Source organism: Pipistrellus hanaki, assembly GCF_964339955.1.
Source record: "Pipistrellus hanaki genome assembly, chromosome: 5".
NCBI lineage: Eukaryota > Metazoa > Chordata > Mammalia > Chiroptera > Vespertilionidae > Pipistrellus > Pipistrellus hanaki.
The window spans coordinates 27863835-27886624 of NC_140507.1; the positions used below are offsets into that span (position 1 = coordinate 27863835).

Genomic DNA, 22790 nt, shown 5'->3' on the forward strand with positions numbered 1-22790 from the left:
TTTTGGTTCTAAGTCACTATCTTTTGTGATCAAGAATTATAAGTAGTTTGTGATCTGGGGCTAGAAATTTGTCTTTCTCTGGATCCTGTTTTTTCTTCCTTTATCCTCTAAAACAAACACCCCTCCTTTGATATTCCTTTTGAAACTTTGACCTCTAATATGGACCATAATAGTTAGCCTTTTTCATTGAGTACTCCCTGAGAACCAGGACCCTGCCCTCCCCAAGTCAGCAGGAGTTAGGCTATTGGCTTTATCATTCTAAGGAAGGCATTTGCATGTCAAAAGTTAGGTTTCTTCATTCTGGAGAAGGGCTGAGAAATGTGGCTCTCCTATTTGCAGAAGAAGGAGAAAGAGGACACCTTTCACTGCATATGAATGGTAGTCACTCTACAAAGCTGTCAAGACAGTTAAGAATATCTGGGCTCCCAGAGTGTAAGTGGTGTGTAAGCCAGCGTTGACAGCAGGCCTGAATTCAAATCCATTTCCTTGTGTTTAATTTTAGGTTGGGTGCTTAACTTCTCTGAGCCTGTTTCCTCAGTAGTAAGCGGGGAATAATTGTAACCTTTTAATAGAATAGTATTGAGGACTAAAGGAGATAATATATTTTAAGCATGTGACACTTAGTAGGTGTTCAGTTACTTCCTTTCCCCCCTTACCTGTATGATAACTCACCAGCGAGCTCTAAGAAGATTGGCAAGAGACCAGAGGAAACTCTAGGGAAAGGCCTCAGGATTTTCTTAGGAGTCTTTAATTCTACACACAGCAAAAGTCAAATGAAGGAAGAGGAGAAAGAGGAGGAGGAGGGGGAGAAAGAGAAGGAGAATGAGGAGGAGAAGGAGGAGGGGGGGGGGACCTTTGTAGGGGCCTGATGAGCATAAGCATATTTCCTTTTTTAATCTAGATTGAGAAAATACAGGCTTCTATTCTCCAGTTGACGTGAAACACAGCACTTGGATTTACTGAAATATGGAAATAGGCTCAGGAACGGGTTTCCCCAATGAGTCGATTCCTTTTTCAGCAGGTTTTCAAATCCACCACCAGATTGTGGACAATCTTCCTGTCCTGGGTCCTGAACCTATTGAGCATGGGGTTTTAATGTTCTGGCACCTTAATGATAGCCAGTTTGTTAAGGACGAGCCAAAAGGGAAGAGGTGTAGGATGGAAATGAATGAATCTGAATGACACTGTAATGCCTTGGAATGAATCCCTGCCAAGAAGGTGATGGATGTAGAGAAATTCAAATTTCTTTAGTTTCTGGCCCAGGGCCCATGTGAGAAGATTGGTTGATGTGATTGATTGTCAGGAGGGTAAGATGAATGAGGATGGAAGAGTCTTGAAGAAGAAGGACTATGAGCTTTTTGGAGAAGTTGACGAACTTTTCATAGAATTCCCAATTACTCTGGGTTTCATTAGTGAAAACATCAGATATAAACCCACAGAAAATACAACCATGTTCTTCTTGAGTGACAATTTGGACAGGGTAGCAGGGATGGTTTTCTTTTTAAAAATCCCCTCTCGGGTTATTTGGGAATGTCAGCCAGGCCCCAGGGAAAATGTCAAAGCCTCTGGTACTTGGGTTCTTTGGATGGAGATTGAGTTAGGAATAAAGGGAGAAAGTCCATGTTGTTCATTTCCCTAACAGCATCACAACTCAGGTTTCATGATGGGTTCTTTGGCATCTATGTTTATTGAGGTTTAACCTCAAGACCAGGTAATTTTATGTTTTTGGTTTTCTTTTTCTCCAAGTCACGGGGAAATAACCTTTTGGTTGCCTATTTATTCACCACAATTTTGTGCTTAGTGTCTCTTCCATTCCCCCTTCTACTATCTCTACAGACACATACACACACACACACACACACACACACACACACACACACTTCCTTTCTGTCACTAATTGTAGTGTTTTTTACCTTCCTTAGAAGGAGCGAGGTAAAGGAAATGTTTCTGCTTTTTTGACATAGGCTAAATTGTCTCTGGTCTCTGTGATAGTTTTAAAAGCACTGGAGTGGCCTCTCAAGGCACCAACTCATGGTGTCTATTGAGATGCCAACTTTCTTAATGGACATGTCACCTTCCTTTTCATTAAAAAAAAAAAATTATTTCCGGTTGGTATTTAAAAATAACTTAGGTGTGGCCTTTGCTGAGAGGGGAGACCCCCAAGGTGGAGATGCTCAGATTTAGGAGATCAGTTAAGCTCCTAAGACTCTTGGGGAGTCTACTCCTCCCCCAAAGATTGCAAGTGGAAGATGTAGAAATGCAAATGAGGAAGGTAGAATCCACAACTTTCCTAGTCTCTTGCCCTGAGGCCCAGTTCCTTGGTGTACAGACACCCCAGGAAGCCAAAGTTAAGAGAGTAAACACACTTTGAATATGGTTCAAGTTCAAAGGGCATCCTTGTTCCTCAAGTTGGTTAGGTTGCATTAAAATAACACCTTTTAATCTGGGAATCTGGATTGGCCAGTTTCTCAGTCTCAATTTTATTATTTGTCAAACACTGATGTCAAGTGATTGGATAGTTCTGGTTTCTCCCTTAGCTTTGTGCATAATTGGTATACATCATTCCCTTTCTGATCTTAAGTTTTCCAAAGAGAGAAATAAAAGGTCTCAGCTGGATATACATTCTGGAAGCATTTATTGGAAAATAAAGTTGAGTTCTCAATCTGGGAGTAAAACAAAACAGAGTCGTTTTGCAGCTCTTTGCGGGGGAATTGTCTCTCTTGTGGGGGTTGTCTAGATAAGTTGTAGTCACCTGTCCACTTCCTGGGACCATTATTACTTCTGCATGGTCCAAAGGTGGTTTCTGAGCTGGGAACGTCCTCAGTCATGTTGGATCCTGGCTCCCCCAGGACTGGGTGGGAAGAAATTTCCAAAAGTGCATACACAGGTGAAAACCCAACTACCAGCCTCCCACTAGGCAGGTATGTGGTTTCTGCTGTATTCATCTGCATGAACTTGGAGCTGGTCTTTTGGGAGCTAGCTAGAGTAGGGGAAGAACGCTGTTACTTTTTGCTTCCATTCCCTCTGGTTCTCAGCAGCACAGAGAGGTTGAACATGTTCTGAAACTTACAGGGAAACAGTACTTTGAAGGCCTCTCTGGATATGGATACCAAACCAAATAACCTCCAAAAGTACAGGCACAAAAACCATTTTATCTTGTGGGAAGATAAAATTAGGAGGCCCAGGTTCCAATTTCATACTCTGTTAAGAGTATGCTATATAATCTTGAGCCTCCATTTTCCCACGTATTGTAAATATCGAGACCAACCCTGTGATTTTCCAATCTACTCTGTCCCAGAGAGAAGCTGTGTCCCCCTCCATTGTCATTCAATTGAACAAGTAAGTTTGTGTGGGGTGTTATCATGTGCTGCCCTTGCCTCGGGACCAAGCACTGCCTAGGGAGCGTGTGCAATAGTATTTGTTCACCACATGCTTACACTGGTCACACTTGACTATACAGCACCACTGGAATTTGCAGTTACAGCTGCTGATGGCCTCAGTTCTCCTCCCTTCCACCTGCAGGCCACACTCCGTGCACAGGCGCCTGCAGCTGTGTCGGTCCCACCTGGATGTGTTGTGGCTGCTCTGCAAACATTCCCGACCCTCTGTGCCGTAGATGCCCAGACTGGAATTGCGGATACAGTAATTTGGTGATTCCTCCAAAAAGATCAGCTCAGCCTCTGCACTAGGAAGGAAGGCTTCTCTGGGTGTCCAGTGGCCCTCGGCACTGTTCCCAGCTCTTAGCTGGCGCTTAACCATTTCAATTTTCAGCGCTTGGTCATACTTGGCCTTTAGGAAGTCTCCTGTCTCCCGGAAGTCAGCCAGCTGCATCCAGCATGTCTGGATGCTGCAGCTCCCCGAGATGCCGTGGCATTTGCAGGTCCTTTTCATTGTGGCTCTTACGGCCTTCACAGAAAGACAGAGAAAGAAAGTACAAGTGAGAGAATTGCTCTGGATAGGAAAGACCAAATTTTAGAGGATCCTTGGAATTACTTGGGGGAGCCCATGAAAAATATTTTTTTCCTGGGTCCTACTTCAGATCTTATCAATTAGAATGTTCAAATATTTAAGGGCCTTGGTATTGGTGAATTTAAAGCTCCCCTGGGTGATTCTTAAAGAAAGGTAGGCAAGTGTTGAATCGATTATTGGAGTCAGGAAACCAAGGCTCCAGGCCCCAAATTCATCACTTATTGAGCTTGTTGCTTTATCTGCCCAACTGGAATAAGAATGATCCCGAAAGCACTTTGTAAATTATAAAGGAAAATATGATCATTGGCACTGATATTGTTTTGGATCTGGGGGCTAGAGTATTTGTGGGGTCTGGATTTGTGTTCTGGGCCCTCTCCCAGAGGGAAGGAAGCTCCTGGAGTTTGAACCTTACCCAAAGCAGTTACCCACATCCGTAATTGTTTAAGACCTCTTCCCCTTGCCCTGGGCAACCAACACATCTAGATATAGGTTCAAAGGGAAACTTCTATGCTCTTAGCTCTAAATCCAATTTGCTTCCAGATCTTAGTTCAGAATACCTAGCAGGGGTGGGAACATCTGGCTCATAGGCTGCATAAGGTCTGAGAAATCATTTGATCTGGCCCTGCCAAGGCATTAGAGTGGAGTTAATGAAATGTTTGACCAAATATCGCAGGCTAATTTTTAAAAAAATAATTTTAAAAAAATATTTTAGCTGAAACCAGTTTGGTTCAGTGGATAGAGCGTCGGTCTGTGGACTGAAGGGTCCCAGGTTCGATTCCGGTCGGGGGCGTGTGCATTGGCTGTGGGCACATCCCTGGTGTGGGGTGTGCAGGAGGCAGCTGGTCAATGTCTCTCTCTCATCAATGTTTCTGGTTCTCTATCGCTCTCCTCTCCCTTCCTCTCTGTAAAAAACCAATAAAATATATTTAAAAAATAATAATAACATTTTATTGATTTCAGAGAGGATGAGGGAGAGGGAGAGATAGAAACATCAATTATGGGAGAATCATTGATTGGCTGCCTCCTGCATGCCTCACACTGGGGATAGAGCCTGCAACCTGGGCATGTGCCCGGACTGGGAATTAAACTGTGATCTCCTGGTTCATAGGTCAGTGCTCAACCATTGAGCCATACCAGCTGGGCAAAGGACTAAAAATTTTAAGTCACTGAAGCAAGACTTTGATTCTGGGCTCTCAGAAACCTGCCTGTGGAGGAGCCAGAGCACCAGGTTTAGTGATAAGAGGACTAGATCCCAAAAGATCTGAGTTCATTGTCTGGCTATGATGCTTCTTAGTTATATTGACTTAATTAAGCCACTTGGCTTGGCCTTAACTAGGTTTGTCATCCAGAGAATGGGGGTAACCATCTCAGTCCTGGCTGGGTAATGTGAGGCTGAAACATGGATATGAGATAGCTCTTGGTAAGTTGTGAAAAGCTGTACAGATATGAAGCTGTTGCCAATACTGAGTCTGATGGCTGACTGGCCAACTCCCATACCCACCAGCCTGCCTGCCCTGTTGTTGTGAAGATTCATCAGGGCTCTGGCATCCTTTCCCTTCTCCAGGCTGTCCACAAAGAGTTTGGAGATCCTTTCCCCAAATTCCACATTGTCGCTGCAGCCTCCCCAGATCCAGCCATGGCCTCCTATACATATGAAAAGAACAGTTCTGTGTACAGTTCCCTACAAAGTCCCAGGAGAAGAGTCATGGTCATCTTGGCAGGCACACAGCTCTGCACTCCTCTCCCCTTCCTCTCATTAGAGAGCCCAACTTACCTGTTTTTCCATTTTTTGACTCATCACAGCCACAGCTTTCAAAGTCGCCCATGCTACAGTTCTTGGTGATGGTGTGCATGACTCCCGCAGAGCTGATAGCATGAATGAATGAAGTCTCCCTGGTGGCTTTGGAGAGAGAAAGGGTACTGGAAACTTGGACTCTGATGACCCAAAACAGAGGCTTTGGAAAAGCAATGCTGTTTCTCTCCCTTGTCTCCTGCCCCTTTTGAGTTTAAGAGGATGTTCTTGGACTTGAGAGAACAGTACATATCTGTTACTTCATTCAGGCAGGGATGAGTATCACCACACTTTAGAGAAGGGAAGTAAAACCCAGAGATAAAAGAGTGATGGGACCAAGGCCACTTTCCTCACCAGCTGTGGTGTTGAGAGCAAGACTCTTCTTTCCAGAAGTCTAGCCTAGGCCTCTGGTCATGACCCACTGCTTTTGGACCTCTGGCATTGAGGACTCATGCCCTGAGGCTGTCTTAGTAAACCTTTTCTTCCTTCTGACATACAACTAGAGCCCTGTAATAATCATAATGATCATAATGATCATAGCTACCACTTACTGAGCTTGTATCTTTTTTTTTTCTTTTCTTCTTCTTTTTTTTTTTTTTTTTTTTTTTTTTTTTTTTAATTCTCACCAGTGGATATTTTCCCACTGATTTTTAAAGAGAGTGGAAGAGAGAGGGAGCAACAGAGAGAAGTATTGATATGAGAGAAACACATTGATTGGTTGCCTCCTGCACGTGCCCCGAACAGGGCCCAGCCAAGAAGGAGCCTGCAGCTGAGGTATGTGCCCTTGACTGGAATCGAACTGGGACCCTTTGGTCCACAGGCCGATGCTCTATCCACTGAGCCAAACTGGCTAGGGCATGAGCTTCTATCTTAACTCTTTATAAACATTGTCTTATTTCATTTCCATGCACGCCCCATTCTTTCTGTATACCCCACAGGGAGTGGGGTATTTCTTTTTGTCTTCATCTTCTTTACTCCTTTCCCCAACTCTTCCCAGACAACTCTTTATTATTCCTATATAAATGACTTTTATGCTGCACAGATACACATACAGGTGCAAACACATACAGGTGCAAACACATACCCCACCTGAGGCACATCTCAATGTAATCACTCTGCTTCTATGCTGTTGGGATTTTATAGTAGGTGGGCAAATGGGATATTCCCTCACAAACACAGAGTCTTTCCCCCATTTTTATTTCATTCAAATCAGTGCAAACATAGAAATATAAGCATGCATTTAAAAAAATAGCGTAATTACTATATTTGTATTAAATATATCATTCAATCCTTACAGTGTTCCTGGTAAGCTGTTCTTATGACAAAATAACAGAACTGGGGCTGAGAGAGGGGAAGTAACTTAGGTCACATAGCCAGGAAGTGGCAGGTCAACAGATCATTGATAACTTTTTCATTTCACTGTGCACATATATGCTACACATGCACACATACTGCAAGCCCACCTCCATGCACATATACCCCCTTGTCCAGGTGCACAAACTTACCACCTCTCAGCCTGTTGTGAGTCGAGAGCTGGAGAGCATTTTCAGGGCAGTTCCAGCGTTCCCAAGCAAATTGGAACTTACACTCTTCAATGCCACTCTGGGCACCCAGGGCCACACTGGTAGTGTAGGTCAGATAGGCCTTGCAAAGGGAAAAGGGCTATGAGCTTCGGCCCTGGCTCAGATAAAGTCATCTGGGGAGCAGCAGGCAGAACTCAAATGGGTTAGCTCTCCATGAAGGAACAATCATGGGTTCTTCTGGGTGAGGGATTCTGGCATTATCTCCCCTCCCCTCTTTTCCTTCCCCAAAAGAGATCCCTTAGGAAGCTGAATGGGTATAGAAGCCAGAGAGCATCCTACCTTGGGACCTGTTATCAGGAAATTGTTCACTGACCTGCCAAAGAGAAAAAGTGAGGCATTGGTGAACAGGGCTGAGATAATGGGGCTTCCCTGGCAGGGAGGGAGGGGTGGGGGAAAGGACTTACCAGGCAGAGGCACTGAAAGTGGCAGAGCATATGCCCACAGCCACCCTGAGCATAAACAGGACCCCCATGGCCCTGCCCAGCCCTAGGGGACTAGATTCAGCCCACGGACAAGTCCAGAGAAAAAGTGAGGCGAGGGCAGGCTCTTCCTCAGTATATATGTGGGGAAATTCTGAATGGCCAAGAGGGGAAAATCAACAGCCCTTCTCATTTGTCCCTCACTGGCAGGGCTGCAGGAGCCACTGGCCCAATGGGGGACCAGGGAGGAGGGACTCAGGCCAAAGCCTCAAAAACAGCCCCGCCCTACCTCACACCACTCCGCCCCTCCAGCCTTTCTTCCCTCCCAGGCAGACAGAGGGTCTGAAGTCTTTCCATACTCTGGAAATATCTTTCCTTTATAAATCAAACTTATGTCTCTTCCTGCTTGAGGGCTCATTTCTCAGAATCGTGTAGCATGGAGAAGGCAGGGTTCCTAACCCTGAAGGTAGGTCACCTGTCCCTTGGAGCTTCAGTGCCCTTATCTGTCAATGAGACTCCACCCCTTACCCTGCCTTGCTCCCTAAGGTGTTAATAATAATGTACCCAACTAAGGGTACACTATTCCCCCCCTCCTCCCTTATTGACTGTGAAGTCATGAGATTGTGGGACCAGGAAGCAGAAACACTGCAGAGATCACCTCTGCAGCATTTCCTTCTAGCACATTCTACCAAAGTAAGCTCTAGTGAATTTCTAATAGGTCTATCATTTTGTATTTGAGAGTTAGATCTCCAGTTTGTTAGCTGTTTGTATCCATGGGAATCAACCTTTGGACCACCCAGCGCTGTATTTGAAAAGACTTTCTTTCTGATACCACTTTGTTTCAAGGACATCAGCCCCTTAGCAGGAATCTGTCTTTTAGATTTGCTTAGTATTCTTAGTGCTTAAGATGATGCCTGGATGAATGAAAAATGACAGAACTGGAGGAAGGAAGGAAGGAAGGAAGGAAGGAAGGAAGGAAGGAAGGGAGGGAGGGAGGGAGGGAGGGAGGGAGGGAGGGAGGGAGGGAGGGAGGGAGGGAGGACCTGAGGCACCATTATGTTAGGTAGGACTGAAGATTACAGTGAAGGGGTAGATATTTTCTTCCTTGGTTGGTAAAGCACTTTCCTAAGGCTGGGGAAGGCAGACTAGAGAGATTCAGAGGAAAATACAAACAGGAAGTCACAGTCCTGACTCATTACCCTGTGCCCATGGGTTGCTTCCTAGCATCCCAGGCCTGATTGGATGAGAAAAACAGCTCAGAAATCCCCTCACCAAAGGGATTTCAGGGTGAGACATTTTATTTTTATATTCCAAAACATTGCATTAGTTGGCTTTTAATTTAATTTTGTTTAAAATTGTTATTTATTGATCAATTTTAGAGAGAGAAACATCTCCACTAATTTACCCATGCTTTCTTTCTTCCTCTCTCTTTCACTCACTGGATAAATATATTTAAATATTTTATTGTATAGCTCTACCAAAATTTATTTATTTTTAATATATTTATATTGATTTCAGAGAGTGATTGAGAGAAAGAGGGAGGTAGAAACATCATTGATGATAGAATAATTGATCAGCTGCTTCCTACATGTCTCCCACAGGGGATCAAGCCTACAACCCAGGCATGTGCCCTTGACCGGGAATCGAACCATGCCCTCCTGGTTCATAGGTCTATGCTCAACCAGTAAGCCATGTCAGCAGGGTTCAAAAACAAGTCCTCAGGTGAGGATTAAACAATACATATTACATATTGTTTAATCCTCACCTGAGGACATGTTTTTTAAAATGATGAGAGAGAGAGAGAGAGAGAGAGAGAGAGAGAGAGAGAGAGAGAGAGATGTGAGAGAGAAACATCTATCAGTTGTCTCTTGTACACATCACAACCAGGGAATGAACTGGAAACCTGGGTATGTGCAGGGTTTATCTCCATGCTACTCACTGTGGGGTCAGATTAGGGTTAGAATTAGCCCTAGGGAAGTCCCCTCACATCCCTTGAAAGAGTTTTAGAAGTAACTTCAAATTCACTTTTTGTGTTTGATCCACTGGGTCTTATGCTTCTTTGTTCCCCATAGCACCTGGCATCTAGTTGGTACTCTATAAAAATATTCCTTTATTTTCTAGAAAGCAGAGGGGAAATTAGTATGCTTTTTGTGTGCAAACTTTGTGCTTGCTCCTGTGCAGATTCTCTAGAGATCACATAATGTTTTTAAAAGGAATTTAAGATATTAAGGGAATGCCTCTGCTCCAGGTATTGGGAGCCCTAAACTTTGGCCACTATTCTGTTGTGTGACCTTGGGCAAGCTATTAACTATTGTGTGGATTCAGTTTCTTCATCTGTAAAATTCGGGAATAGGGAAAATGTTGAATGTTGAATGAACTCTAAAGATTTTCCCAACTCTTGCATGCTTTAATTCTAATTTTAGAATTTGCAGAATTTATTAATTCCAGAGGTGAGTATAGGCCAGACATGGGGAAATATTCTCTTCCCTAAGTGTCAGAATGAGAATCATCTTAGTTAACTTTGAATCCTTCAGTTGGTCATCAAGATAGACCTGTAAGATAGATACCTGGAGGACAACCAATGCCTTCTTCATAGTCCTATAGGGTTCTGTCTACATAAGACCTCTGCTGAACTGTCCAAATCCTGCATTGTGGACAGAGGGGTTTCCTGGAAGGAGCGAAGAGCCAGAGACAGGCTCTACTATAGAGTCTACAGATCATTTGCAACCAAACTGTGCATTTATTTCCTTAACCCCAGCTCTACTATCTCATTAGTTGTTTTGTTAATTTACTAGAAGCTGGGTGCACAAATTCATGCATGGGAGTGGTGAGAGGGTCCGGCTGGCCTGCTCCAATCAGGGCTGATAGGGCCAGCCCAGCTCAGGGGAGCAGATGCAGGAGATTGGCCGGCGGGGCTGCTCCTGGTTCAACTCGGGCCAAACTCTTGGTCGAGGGGACAATTTGAATATTACCCTTTTATTATATAGGATTTTAGTTTATTAAAAATTTTTTTATTAATTTATAGAGAGAGAAGAAGAGAAAGGGAGAGAGAAACATCAATGATAAGAGAGAATCATCAATTGGCTGCTCTTGCACAACTCCTACTGGAGATTGAGCCCGAAACACAGGCATGTGCCCTACCAGGAATTGAACTCTTTGTTCATGGGTGGATACTCAACCACTGAGCCACACCACCAAGGCTCTCATTAGTTTGCTTTTTAAAAATATATTTTTATTAATTTCAGAGAGGAAGGGAGAGGGGAGAGAGAGATAGAAACATTAATGATGAGAGAGAATCATTGATTGGCTGACTCCTGCACATCCCCTACTCGGGATTGAGTCCACAACTGGGCATGTGCCCTTGACTAGAATTGAATCCAGGACCCTTCAGTTTGAAGATGGACACTCTATCCACTGAGCCAAACCGGCTAGGGCTCATTGGTTTTTAAATGATGACCCAACTCTTGGTTTATCTCTTTCTGGAATGGAAATCTGGAATAAAGATTAGAGCAGAAGATGACAGTAGAGATAGAGTGTGCCTGTGACAAGACAGACAGAATAGTGTCTCTGAACTAGTGGTGTTCTGATAAATGTTTAACAATTAGCTTAATGTGACAGAAACCATAATTGGTAGTATTTACTGATTTTCATGGTGTATTCTCATGATGGCTGATTCAAACTACCAATGTGGATTTAGGAAGAGATGAACAGTAGCACATCTTTATATAACATTTTTATCATATCATAGAAATAATAGATGTAAGTAACTTTGAGTATAGATAAAGTAAAATGTAAAATAATTAGAAAGTGATTAATTTTCTTTTTAAAATTCTTTATTGTTTAAAGTATTACGGTTCTAGTACATATAAACTTCCCCACATTGTTCCCACCCCCCAGGACATGCCCTTTACCCCTCACTGACTGTGTCCATGGGTTATGCTTATATGCATGCATACAAGTCCTTTTATTGATCTCTCACGCTCCCCCCTGAAAGTGGTGAATTTTCATTACTTATTATCTTTGTTTTTAATATAACTTAGTTAATTGTAAGTTTATCTAAATAATTTTTTTCTCTTCATTTAAAAAATATATATTTTATTGATTTTTTTACAGAGAGGAAGGGAGAGGGAGAGTTAGAAACATCGATGAGAAACATCAGTCAACTGCCTCCTGCACACCCTCTACTGGTGATGTGCCTGCAACCCAACCAAGGCACATGCCTTTGACGGAATCTAACCTGGGAGAGAGAAACATGAATGATGCTCCATGAATCCGCTGGCTGATGATCCATCTACTGAGCCAAACTGGGTAGGGCAAATTTTTTCTCTTTTTTTAAAAATTGTTGACAGTGTTACAGATGTCCCCCATTTCCCACCCTTTGCCCCCCCCTCCCCGACTCAGCCCACACCCCTCCAAGGGTTAATCCTCAACCAAGGATATTTTTCCATTGATTTTTAGAGAGAGTGGAAGGGAGACATAGGGAGAAAAACATTGATATGAGAGAGATGCATCAGTTGGCTGCCTCCAACCGAAATTGAACTGAGACCCTTCAATCCGCAGGTCAACACTCTAACCACTGAGCCAAACTGGCAAGGGCCAATTTAGTTTCTAATAATGGCTGTGTTGCCGAAACCGGTTTGGCTCAGTGGATAGAGCGTTGGTCTGCAGACTGAAAGGTCCCAGGTTCAATTCCGGTCGAGGGCATGTACATTGGTTGGCGGGTACATCCCCAGTAGGGGGTGTGCAAGAGGCAGCTGGCCAATGTTTCTAGCTCTCTATCTCTCTCCCTTCCTCTCTGTAAAAAAAATCAATAAAATATATATTTTTAAAAATAATGGCTGTGTTTAAAAACCAGTTTGCAAAATTCCTGAAAATTTAGCAATCAGTTCCCTAAGCCAGGAGCCACCTCCCAGAACACCATTGGAGACCATTCATAGAAACAGAGTGTCTCAGTGAAGGGTTCCATTTTACAATGAGGTGACTGAAGTGCAGGAGTTACTCAGGGTTACACAGTGAGTTGGCCCAAGAGAGCCTGGATCCTACCATTCTGCTTTTCCCAGGATTGAAGAGTCTGCTGTGGTGAGGGCCCTAAGGTACTCAAACAAGGACAGTGTTGGGCAAACTAAGATGGCTGGTCACCTGTGATGATGATGGTGTGCATCCCAGGCCAATACTTCGTTCCAAATGTGCACTTTCATTGAACTCCCCAAAGCCCCGTTCCCCCACTTTTCTTTTTCAACATCCTTCTAGGGCTTTGAGTCGGCAGAACAATTCTGGAGTCTGTGAGGGGGGGAGAGTATGGAGTGAGAGGGTGGAGAGTGGCTGGAGAATGCCAGAAAAGATAGGATTTCTGACTTTTTACACGACTCTGCTAATTAGATAAGAAGGGTGGGAAGCGGGAGAATGAGCCTCCTTGCATATTCTGCAGAGCTGTGACACTGAACAGAGCTCAGGAATTTTCAGTCCTGGTCTCCACCCCTCCTCCTGGGAACCTTGTCTCTTCCTACCCCCTGGGGATACTTGATTCCCAGTCCAAATGCCTAGCAGCCTGGGCTCCTGGCCCTCTCTTTGGCCCTCAGTTGAGCCTTAATGACTTGCAGAGTTCCTCAGTGGCATGCCCAGAGAAGGAAGAGGAGAAACATTGTGTCCCTTTCAGACCCAGGGTTCCCGTTGTGGGGAGAAGGCACTCCTGTGCGGAAAATGGGAACAGTTGGTGTCTGTTGAACACATGGGCCTGGAGGGCTGGGGTACATTAGAGGGGGTGTCTGCAAGCCATGACTAAATTCGTTTCATGTTCAAAGGTGTGTTTCCTTTATCAGTCTGGAAGCTCCCCGGGGCTGGGCCTTTTCAATCCCAATTACTGGAGACTCTACCCAAGGATAGTAGCATTCCTCCCACCAGACAGAGGTGCCAGATGGCAGAAGCTACAACTTCACCATTAGCCTAGGGAGGTTTGGAGTTGGAGGGGCTCCTCCAAAAGAGATAGAAGTTGGCGAAAACCCCTTAATTATATCTTTTATTCTTTCTCCATTCTCAACTCCCATCTCTGGACACTGGAGAGTGCACAGAAATTCCCAATTACTGATCCTTGATTGATCATTGGGAAAGAAAGTATAGTAATTATTGTAGGATTTTATTAGTTTTCAATTACCTATGCATCTATTTATTCATTCTAAAAATGTTTACCTATTGAGTTCAGGCCAGTACCCATCACTAATGGGTCTAAGATGAATTATCCTTAATTTATGTTTTTATCCTGAAGGAGTTCTCAGTCTGGTATGAGACAGAAAATTATAAATAATTTATAATAATACTCCAGTGAGAGACAGTACTCTGGAAAGGTTGGGGATGCGAGGGGGGAACGGGTTTGAAAGTAATGAGACAATTCCTTGGAAGAAGACTTCTAATAGAGACCTGCCATCTGGTGGCAGCGAGTGGTACAAGAGGCTCTTTGTTGATGGGACGTGGGATTCAGTACTGTAGTTCCAGCCTTTGTTGAACCCCTGCCTAATGGGTAGCCAGCTCAGAGTTGGCATTGTGGTGGATATACGGTAATGCTTCTAAGATGATATTGTACTTGAAAAACTTGTGGATATAAGATATAATTGAGAAACTTATCAACCAAGCAACAAATACTTGATGTGCACACATGAATAAATAGGCTTTTAAAAAAGTATGTGATTCATGCTTGTTACCAAAAAAGATTAAATACATGGAAACACGTAATGTAAAAAGTGAGAGTCTTTCCCTTGTAAGTAACCATTATGAACAGTTTTTTTTCTTGGCATATGTAATTTTATTGTATTTATTAATATTATTATTGTTGTTGTTTATCCTCATCCGAGGATATTTTTCCATTGATTTTTAGAAAATGGTAGATGAGAGAGGGAAAGACACAGAGAAATATCAATGTGAGAGAAATACATCGATTGGTTGCCTCTTGTATGTGCCCCAAACAGGGACCTGGGCCAAGGATGAACCTGAAACCAAGGTACATGCCCTTGACTGGAATTGAACTGAGACCCTTTGGTCTGCAAGCCAATGCTCAATCCACTGAGTCAAACATGCTAGGACTGCATATGTAATTTAAAAAATAAAATTATGCTGTTATTTCTCATTTTATATCATGAACTTATTTCAGTGACACTATATATCAATATATCTTGTTTTCTCTTAATTTTTATATTAAACCAAAATTAGGCATTCTCATAAGAGTAGTAATTCTATAAGGTTGATAAGTTTCAGGCCCTGGCTGGGCAGCTCAGTAGGTTAGAGAGCCGTTCCAATACACCAAGATTGTGGGTCCGATCCCCTTGTCAGGGTACATAAAAGAATCAGCCAATGAATGGATGGATTTGGGGAACAGCAAATCAGTTTCTCTCCTTTCCACCCCAAACTCTGCTACTTAATCTAAAATACCTCTCAGGATGTTTCTCTCAGACCTGCTTCAATCTGGCCCAGTTACTGCTCTACATTTTGCACAGCTTTCTTCTCCTATTGTTCTCTTCTCTTGCTTGCTTTAACTGGATCTTAGCTCAGTATGGGGGCATTGTTCCTTGCAACCTTCTCAAGGAGTGACTGTTCTACACTTCTCATACTTCCTGCCCTCACAACCTCCCTGCTTCTCCGTGACACTTCCAGACTTTTCTTCCTCTCTCCTCCACTAATGCAAACTTTGCATCGTGTGTTCAACTTTACTACTCATTGCTCCTCTTTGTTGTAGTTGTTCTCTGTACTCCGCCACCTCTAATCTGTTGAAGATTTTAGGTCCTGGCAGTCTGTTTTAGCTATCCAGTGTAACAAATTACCATTAAAACGAGTGACTTAAGACAATAATATTTATCGTCGCGTAGTATCTGTGGGTAAGAATCTGGATGCAGCTTAGCCGGATGCTTCTGGTGCAAGGTCTCATCATAGTATGGCAGCTGGATCCCCCTGGGTGTCAGGGGAGTGAGTGCACTTAAGACAGAAGCCACTGTCTTTTTGTAACCTAATCCCAGAGGTGACATCCATCTTTCCCCCCCTGTATTTTGTTATTATAAGTGTGTGATAAGTTCAACTCACACTCAACAGGAAGGATTACACAAGAGTATGAATAAATAGCGGGAGGCAGAGATCATTGGTGACCATCTTAGAGGCTGCCTACTACAGTCTGCTCTCTGGCTCCCTAATGATTCACATCCCTCCAACATGCAGAATATACTTTCCTCCCAACAGGTTTGTGAAGCATATCTTTAATCTTATAAAAGACCCTTTTGTGTTGCATGGCCGGTGTGGCTCAATGGCTGAGCATTCAGCTAGGAACCAGGAAGTCAGGGTTCCATTCCGGTCATGGGCACATGCCAGGGTTGATGGCTAGATCTCCATTATAGGGCATGCAGAAGGCAACTGATCAATGATTCTCTCCCATCATTGAGGTTTCTATCTCTCTCCCCCTCTCCCTTCCTTTCTGAAATCAATAAAAAAATAAAATAAAATAAAAAAAGAATGGTTCTTGCTCTTAGAATAAATTTTATATCTGGAAAATATAACAATACATGGAGCATTTTAAAAATTGGCAATACTGAAATAGGTAGAGGGTCTAATAAATATTGAATATGAATCTGACCCTAAGTTCTGTGGGATTCATGGCAGGGAGTGATTTTAGTGGCCTCGCCTCAGGGAGGAGGAGATATTTGGCTAGGTTTGAAGGACAAAGAGGAACAGAGTAGCGAGGAGGACACAGGTCACTTTAGGTATAAACTGAAGTATAACTTTGTATATGGGAGATAAAAAGTAGCCCTTTTGATATTTCTCAAAATACTTAGGAGTTAGGTTCAAACTGAAGCAGGTTTTTAAAGACAAAAGTCAGCCATGCAGAGAGCAGGGGGAGAAGGCTCCCGAGCAAAGGAACCCCAAGGGCAAATGCTCTGAAACCTTGCTGAAGTCCAGGGTCCAGGAGGCAGAGAGGTGAGAAAGCTGAGGGGAGCAACTGCAGCCAGATCATACTGAGGAGGCTAAAAGGGGTAATTCCAATGTAACCCTCATATTTGGATGCTAGCGACCTGAATCCAAGTCAGCAAGCTCAGTGTACATTCCTGATAACCTATAATTAAGGCCCTCTCTCCTTCCCAGATACTGGTCTTGCAGAACCTGTTACAGAGGCCATTGGACTGTGTGTGGACAGTGCACTGTCCAGAGGGAGGGCTACTAACTCTGACGCCAGGCCAGACCATCAAATACGGCCTGGAGACCCCAACACCCGAGGGCCTTCTTGCAGGGCCTGCGAAAAGGACCGGAAGCATAATCCCTGCTGTGGGACAAAGACCACCGGGAGGGGAGTATAAGGAAGGGCCCCATACGTGTTCCGGCACTCCGATTTGGAAGGCTGTTCCCTGAGTCCGCCGGCGTTATTAAACAGTGTCCCTCCTACTTCCTCAGAAGCGTCCTTGGTCTTCTTGGTCTTCTGCCACAATATGGGCCCTATATTCTGGGTGGTTGCAGGGCTTTAAGTGTTAGTGTGGAGAGCCAGGGGAATCTGACTCATTTTGGTGTTGTTGTTGTTGTTGTTAGTCCTCACCTGAGGATATTTTCCATTGCTTTTCAGGGAGAGTGGAAGGGAGGGAGGGAGGGAGGGAAAGACAGAGACAGAGACAGAGAGAGAGAGAGAGAGAAGAGAATGTGGAGTGGGGGGAGAGATTGATCTCAGAACTGACAACCTGGGTACTTAATTTACCTTTCTCTCTTATTCCCAATCTGCACCTCAATCTCAGCATTTTCTACTGTGTATGATTAGGGAGAAAGATGGTAGTATCATCTGGGAAGTCAGAGCTTCCTCTGATGATAAAGGTGATGTCAACAGAGCCAACTGGAATGTCCATTGGTAGTTGGAAATTTGGCTCAGAAGCTGAGAAGAGAGGACTAACTCTGAAGATATAGATTTTGGAATCTACTGTGGAGAGGAAATACAATAGTAGAAGCTGTGAGATTGTATGAGGCACTGGAGAGAGGGAATTGAGAGAAAAGAGCAGAGGGCAAAAGACATGTTCTCAGTGAAGCGACAGCAGCAAAAGAGGCAGGGGGGTAATGAAGAGTAAGACTGCAGCACCAGGGCAATGCAGAACCTCAGGACAATGTAAACTGAGGGGAGGAGGAGTGCCAGCTGAGTGATGGATATAGTAGCTTATGGCAAAAGAAGTCACGTTGCCTGGTATAATCAGGAAGGCTCATGGCAGAAATGACTTGATGGATGGGCAGAGGAGGGGGTGGAGATAAAGGATGTTTTCAGAGGAAAAAGCACAGGAACAAAGGTGCAACAGACAACTGCATATATATACAAAAGTCAGGGAGTTGTTAAAGTTTGTGAGTATTCTAGTCAGGAAGTCTTAGGTGATAAATGTGTGTAGGAAGACTTGAATCAGTTGATCAACATATATTTTTAGCTCCCATGTGTACCAGGTACCAGGCTAAGTGCTGGGACTATATCTGTGAACCAGCAGACCAGACCCTGTCCTCTAGAGAATATTCTTTACCAAATCAGACAGATCTGCACAGTAAGCAGAAGGATTTACACGTTATCCTGTGCCAGTGGTCGGTCAGCAAACTCATTAGGCAACTGAGCCAAATATCAAAAGTACAACAATTGCAATTTCTTTTTTGAGAGCCAATTTTTTTTTTCAACATAAACTTCTTCTAACACCACCTCTTCAAAATAGACTCGCCCAGGCCATGGTGTTTTGTGGAAGAGCCACACTCAAGGGGCCAAAAAGCCGAACGTGGCTCTCAGGCCGCAGTTTGCCCACCACGGGTTTCCGCCAGTCTGTGGCCATCGGAGCAGCAGACTCAGGAAATCGTCCCCTCCTTCCTGGGAGAAAGGCTTCCCTCCTCTGCAATCCAGGGCCATGCAAGCTGGCGAGGGGCTGAGGGCTGGCCTTGAGCGGGAGGGGGGACTTCAAAGGGCTTCCACGTCCAGTCCTTTCCGCAAATAATGCCTTCCTTGTCCGATGGCCTTGAAATAAAGCTGCTTGGGGCAAAGTGGGGCACCTGCTGTGCGTGTGGAGGGCGCCTGGGAGAGGGCACCGGGGTGCCCTTTCCCCTGTAGCTGCAGGTCGGGTCCCGGGGAGATGGCACAGCCAAGCCCACTCCCTTCCTGCCGCTTGCACCCACGTGAGCCTGGGCTCCAGCTCCAGCTGCCTGTTGCCATCACCCGCAGGCCCAGAGGCTGTGTCCATACCCATGGGCCTGAGTCGGCTGCCCATTTGTGGGCAAGGTACCCACCCTCTTCTATCTGAGCGGCGTGTGGAGGACAGAGCAGAGAACTCCGGCCCTAGAGGCTGCTCACAGGTCCCGGCCACTAGGCCCCAACCTGTGCCCCGAAGGGATCTGTGGTGATAGAGCGGCAGTCACAGATGCCCAGAAGGCCCCGGAGCCTCCTGTGAACTTGGGGACCACACTCATCCGTGGCAGAGACCGTCCCGATTCCCAGTACAGCTCTTCTCCATCCCGGCTGAGGGGAGCCCCGCAGAGGCCTGGTTCTGACCTGGGACATGGGGGTGATGTGTGGCTGGCTCCCAGTGGGCAGCGGCTGGGTGGCGGGGTGCCTCCTACTTTCCGCAGTAACAGGACCTGGCCAGCAGAGGGCGACAGCCCCTGCCTCCTCCCAAGGCAGGCCCCTGGGCTAGGCTGGGCTAGGCTGGGCTAGGCTGGGCTAGGCTGGGCTAGGCTGGGCTGGGCTGGGCTGGGCTGGGCTGGGCTGGGCTGGGCTGGGCTGGGCTGGGCGGAAAGCACAGCTGCTTCCCCTTGACGGGGAGGCTGTAGGATGGCTCTGGAGCCGGCTGGGCACCCAGTAGTTGCCCTGGAAGGCCTGTTCTGCCTAGCCACCCCGCAGACCCATCCCCTCCGGGGGCCGCAGAGGGCTCAGGCTGAGCTCTCCAGGAGCTGGGACAAACTCCACCCCCTATCCCACCCGCACTGCCAGCCCCATCCCCAGACTCGGTCTGAGGACCCTGGGGCTGAAGGCAGGACCTGGGGGACAGGTGACCGGCTGGGGCCTGGGCCCAGCAGGTCCCTGGAGCTACAGGGGAGCGCTGAAGGTGCCGTGTGCTGGCTGGGGGCCCGGAGGACGCGAGATGCTGCCACGGGTGTGGGTGGCAGAGGTCACAGGTCAAGGGGACAGAGGCTCTGGGCAGCCAGGGCTTCCATTTTGCTCTCTGTCCTTCTCCTGCTGTGTACCCTCAGAGGAAGAAGCCCCTCGCCCTCTCTGTGCTGCCGGTAGCTTCACCCGTGGGCAGGTGCACAGCGGGGGCGGGGCCACCCGGAGAGCGGAGGTGCGCATTTGATGGGGGCAGGGCCACGTGATTGGCCGGGGGTGCGCACGTCATCTGGGGCGGGGGCACGTGGACAGCCAGGGTGAGCACGTGATCAGGGGCAGGGCCACGTGGAGCGCTCCTGATCAGGGGTGGGGGCATGTGGTTGGACGGAGGTGCGCACGTCATCAGCGGGCCGGCCCGCGATAGGCTGGAGGCACGCACATGTGAACTTGTGAACTGGATGTGGGCTTCTGTAAGGGCGGAGGCGGAGTCAGGTGAGGATGGCGGGAGAGGCCAGGCTAAGAGGAGGGGACCGTGGAGGGATGGGGCCAGGAGCAAAGGAGCCCCAGGAGCCCCTAGAGGCTGACGAGGCAGGAAGGACCCTGCCCCGGAGCCCAGCCCTCCGGGGGAGCAGGGCCGTAGACGCCCTGATTTCAGATTTTGGCACCCAGATGGGCAGAGCGCTCGTTCCTGTTGGTTTAGGCCAGTGGTTGGCAAACTCAGTCAACTGAGCCAAATACCAACAGTATAATGATTGCAATTTCTTTTGAGAGCCAATTTTTTTTTCCAACATAAACTTCTTCTAACGCCACTTCTTCAAAATAGACTCGCCCAGGCCGTGGTATTTTGTGGAAGAGCCACACTCAAGGGGCCAAAAATCCACATGTGGCTCTCGGGCCTCATTTTGTCGACCATAGTCCTATGCGATACTGCTCTCATGTGGCCCTCTAACAGAACTGCATGGAGAGCGGTCTCCAGCCTGTGGAGGACACGGAAGGGGATGTGTGCAGATGAAGTGCAGACTGTTGAAGCGCTGCCCTGCAACATTGCATCGACATGTGAGCCTGAGCTGTGTACACACAGGTTAGGAAGAGTGTATTGGAAAGTTAGGGAAGTGGGCGGAGCTTCTATGGAAGTCATTCATTTGGAGAGACTCTCCATTGATTTATTAGCCTTTGCAAGGGAAATTTGCATTTCATAAGAAACTCTGATGATGAAATTATTGGCTTGAATCAGTAGGAAGTAGCATTTAGTGTAGAGTAGATAGTCAGAACCATCCCTGCCTCTAAAATGACACCTTTCCAGGAGTTATCTGCCTGCTTAGAGTCCAGCTCTTACCTTCCATGTGATCTGGGGGATACGGTTCACTCTCTGGATATCATTTTGACCATTCAGAAGCACAAGTTTGCCGAAACCGGTTTGGCTCAGTGGATAGAGCATCGGCCTTTGGACTGAAAGGTCCCAGGTTCGATTCCAGTCAAGGGCATGTACCTTGGTTGCGGGCACATCCCCAGTAGTGGGTGTGCAGGAGGCAGCTGGTCGGTGTTTCTCTCTCATCGATGTTTCTAGCTTTCTATTCCTCTCCCTTTCTTTCTGTAAAAAATCAACTATATATATATATATATATGCACAAGTTGGAATTCTTGGTTTTCTTGAGATGAAATCACTCCCTCTTAATTCCTAAATGACTATAACTCTGCTTGTCCCACAAACTCAGCTTTCCCAGAGAAAATATGGGAGAGATAATGAAGAGAAATGGGCAATAGGACGGAGACTATAGTTTTTAAAATTCTGTGTGTGCTCTGGCCAGTGTGGCTCAGTTGGTGGGAGCATCGTCCCATGCAAGGAAAGGTGGTGGGTTTGATTCCCAGTCAGGGTGCTGGTACAGAGGCAACTGTTGGAAGTTTCTCTCTCTCTCTCTCTCTCTCTCTCTCTCTCTCTCTCCCCCTCCCCCCCCCTTCCTCTCTCTGTCTGAAATCAATAAGACTGTATCCCAACAGGAGGCCTGGGCTCTAGCTCTGCACCTGTCATTATATCCCTTCCCTTCTGAGCCTGAGTTTCCCCCTCAATTATAAAGTAAGGTACCTAGACAAGATGGTATTGAGGAGCCCTTCCAGCCCTGATAGAACAAATGTGCCCAGGCTGCCTCTTGCAGCTTGGCTTGAGCTTGGGCAGAACCACCAGAGGGTGCAGCCAGAGGTTCAGGGACCAAAAGTTCTTAGGTCATCCTTTCTTACAGATTTTTCTGTGGGTGACATTAGTTAATATCAGCAAAGAGTGTATTATAATTATTGGTTGTCATCTACAAAATAATGTGAGGATTATCATTCCTAATTGTCATATTGTTTCAAGGAATGTGTAAACCAAAAATAAGAAACAATTAAAAATAAATGTCTCAAAGCTCTCAGCTGGCACTATATTCATTTACTTTTAAAATTATTGATTGATTGATTTTAGAGAGGAAGGGAGAGACAGATAGACAGAGGCAGAGAGAAAGAAACATCACTTTGTTGTTCCACTTATTTATGCATTCATTAGTTGATTCTTACATATGCCCTGACTGGGGATCAAACCCACAACTTTGGCATATTTGGACGATGCTCTAACCAACTGAGCTACCCATCCAGGGCCTGGTACTACATTTATTTAAATTATAGCGTATACAGCTCTGGCTGGGTGGCTAAATTGGTTGGAGTGTTGCCCCATACACCAAAAGGCTGTGGGTTCAATTCCCAGTCAGGGCACATACCTAGGTGGTGAGTTTGATCCCCAGTTGGGGCACGTAAGGAAGGCAACTGGTTGATGTTTCTCTCACATCAATGTTTCTCTCTCCCTTCCTCTCTCTCTAAAATCAATAAAAACATGTCCATGGGTGAAGATTAAAAAAAAAAAAGATTTTAAAATTTATAAGAGAACTAGGGCCCCAGTGCACGAATTAATCACCTCAAAAGGAACTGTG

General features: G+C 45.7%; 1 protein-coding gene across 2 annotated transcripts; it reads right to left on the reverse strand.

The window, feature by feature from the left end:
- Positions 1-3299: 3299 nt before the first annotated feature.
- WNT8A (Wnt family member 8A) lies at positions 3300-13081 on the reverse strand. 2 transcript variants are annotated; one of them, XM_084885439.1, is made up of 6 exons: positions 12903-13081; positions 7624-7657; positions 7267-7405; positions 5744-5869; positions 5471-5613; positions 3300-3906 (listed from the first exon to the last, which is right to left on the reverse strand). In XM_084885439.1, the coding sequence occupies exons 1-6, from the start codon at positions 12959-12961 to the stop codon at positions 3361-3363; spliced, it is 1047 nt and encodes a 348-aa protein (XP_084741565.1). In that variant the 5' UTR covers positions 12962-13081; the 3' UTR covers positions 3300-3360. The 2 variants fall into 2 exon arrangements, with proteins under 2 accessions (XP_084741565.1, XP_084741564.1); XM_084885438.1 differs by lacking the exon at positions 12903-13081 and adding an exon at positions 7749-7831.
- Between the last annotated feature and the right edge of the window lie 9709 nt (positions 13082-22790).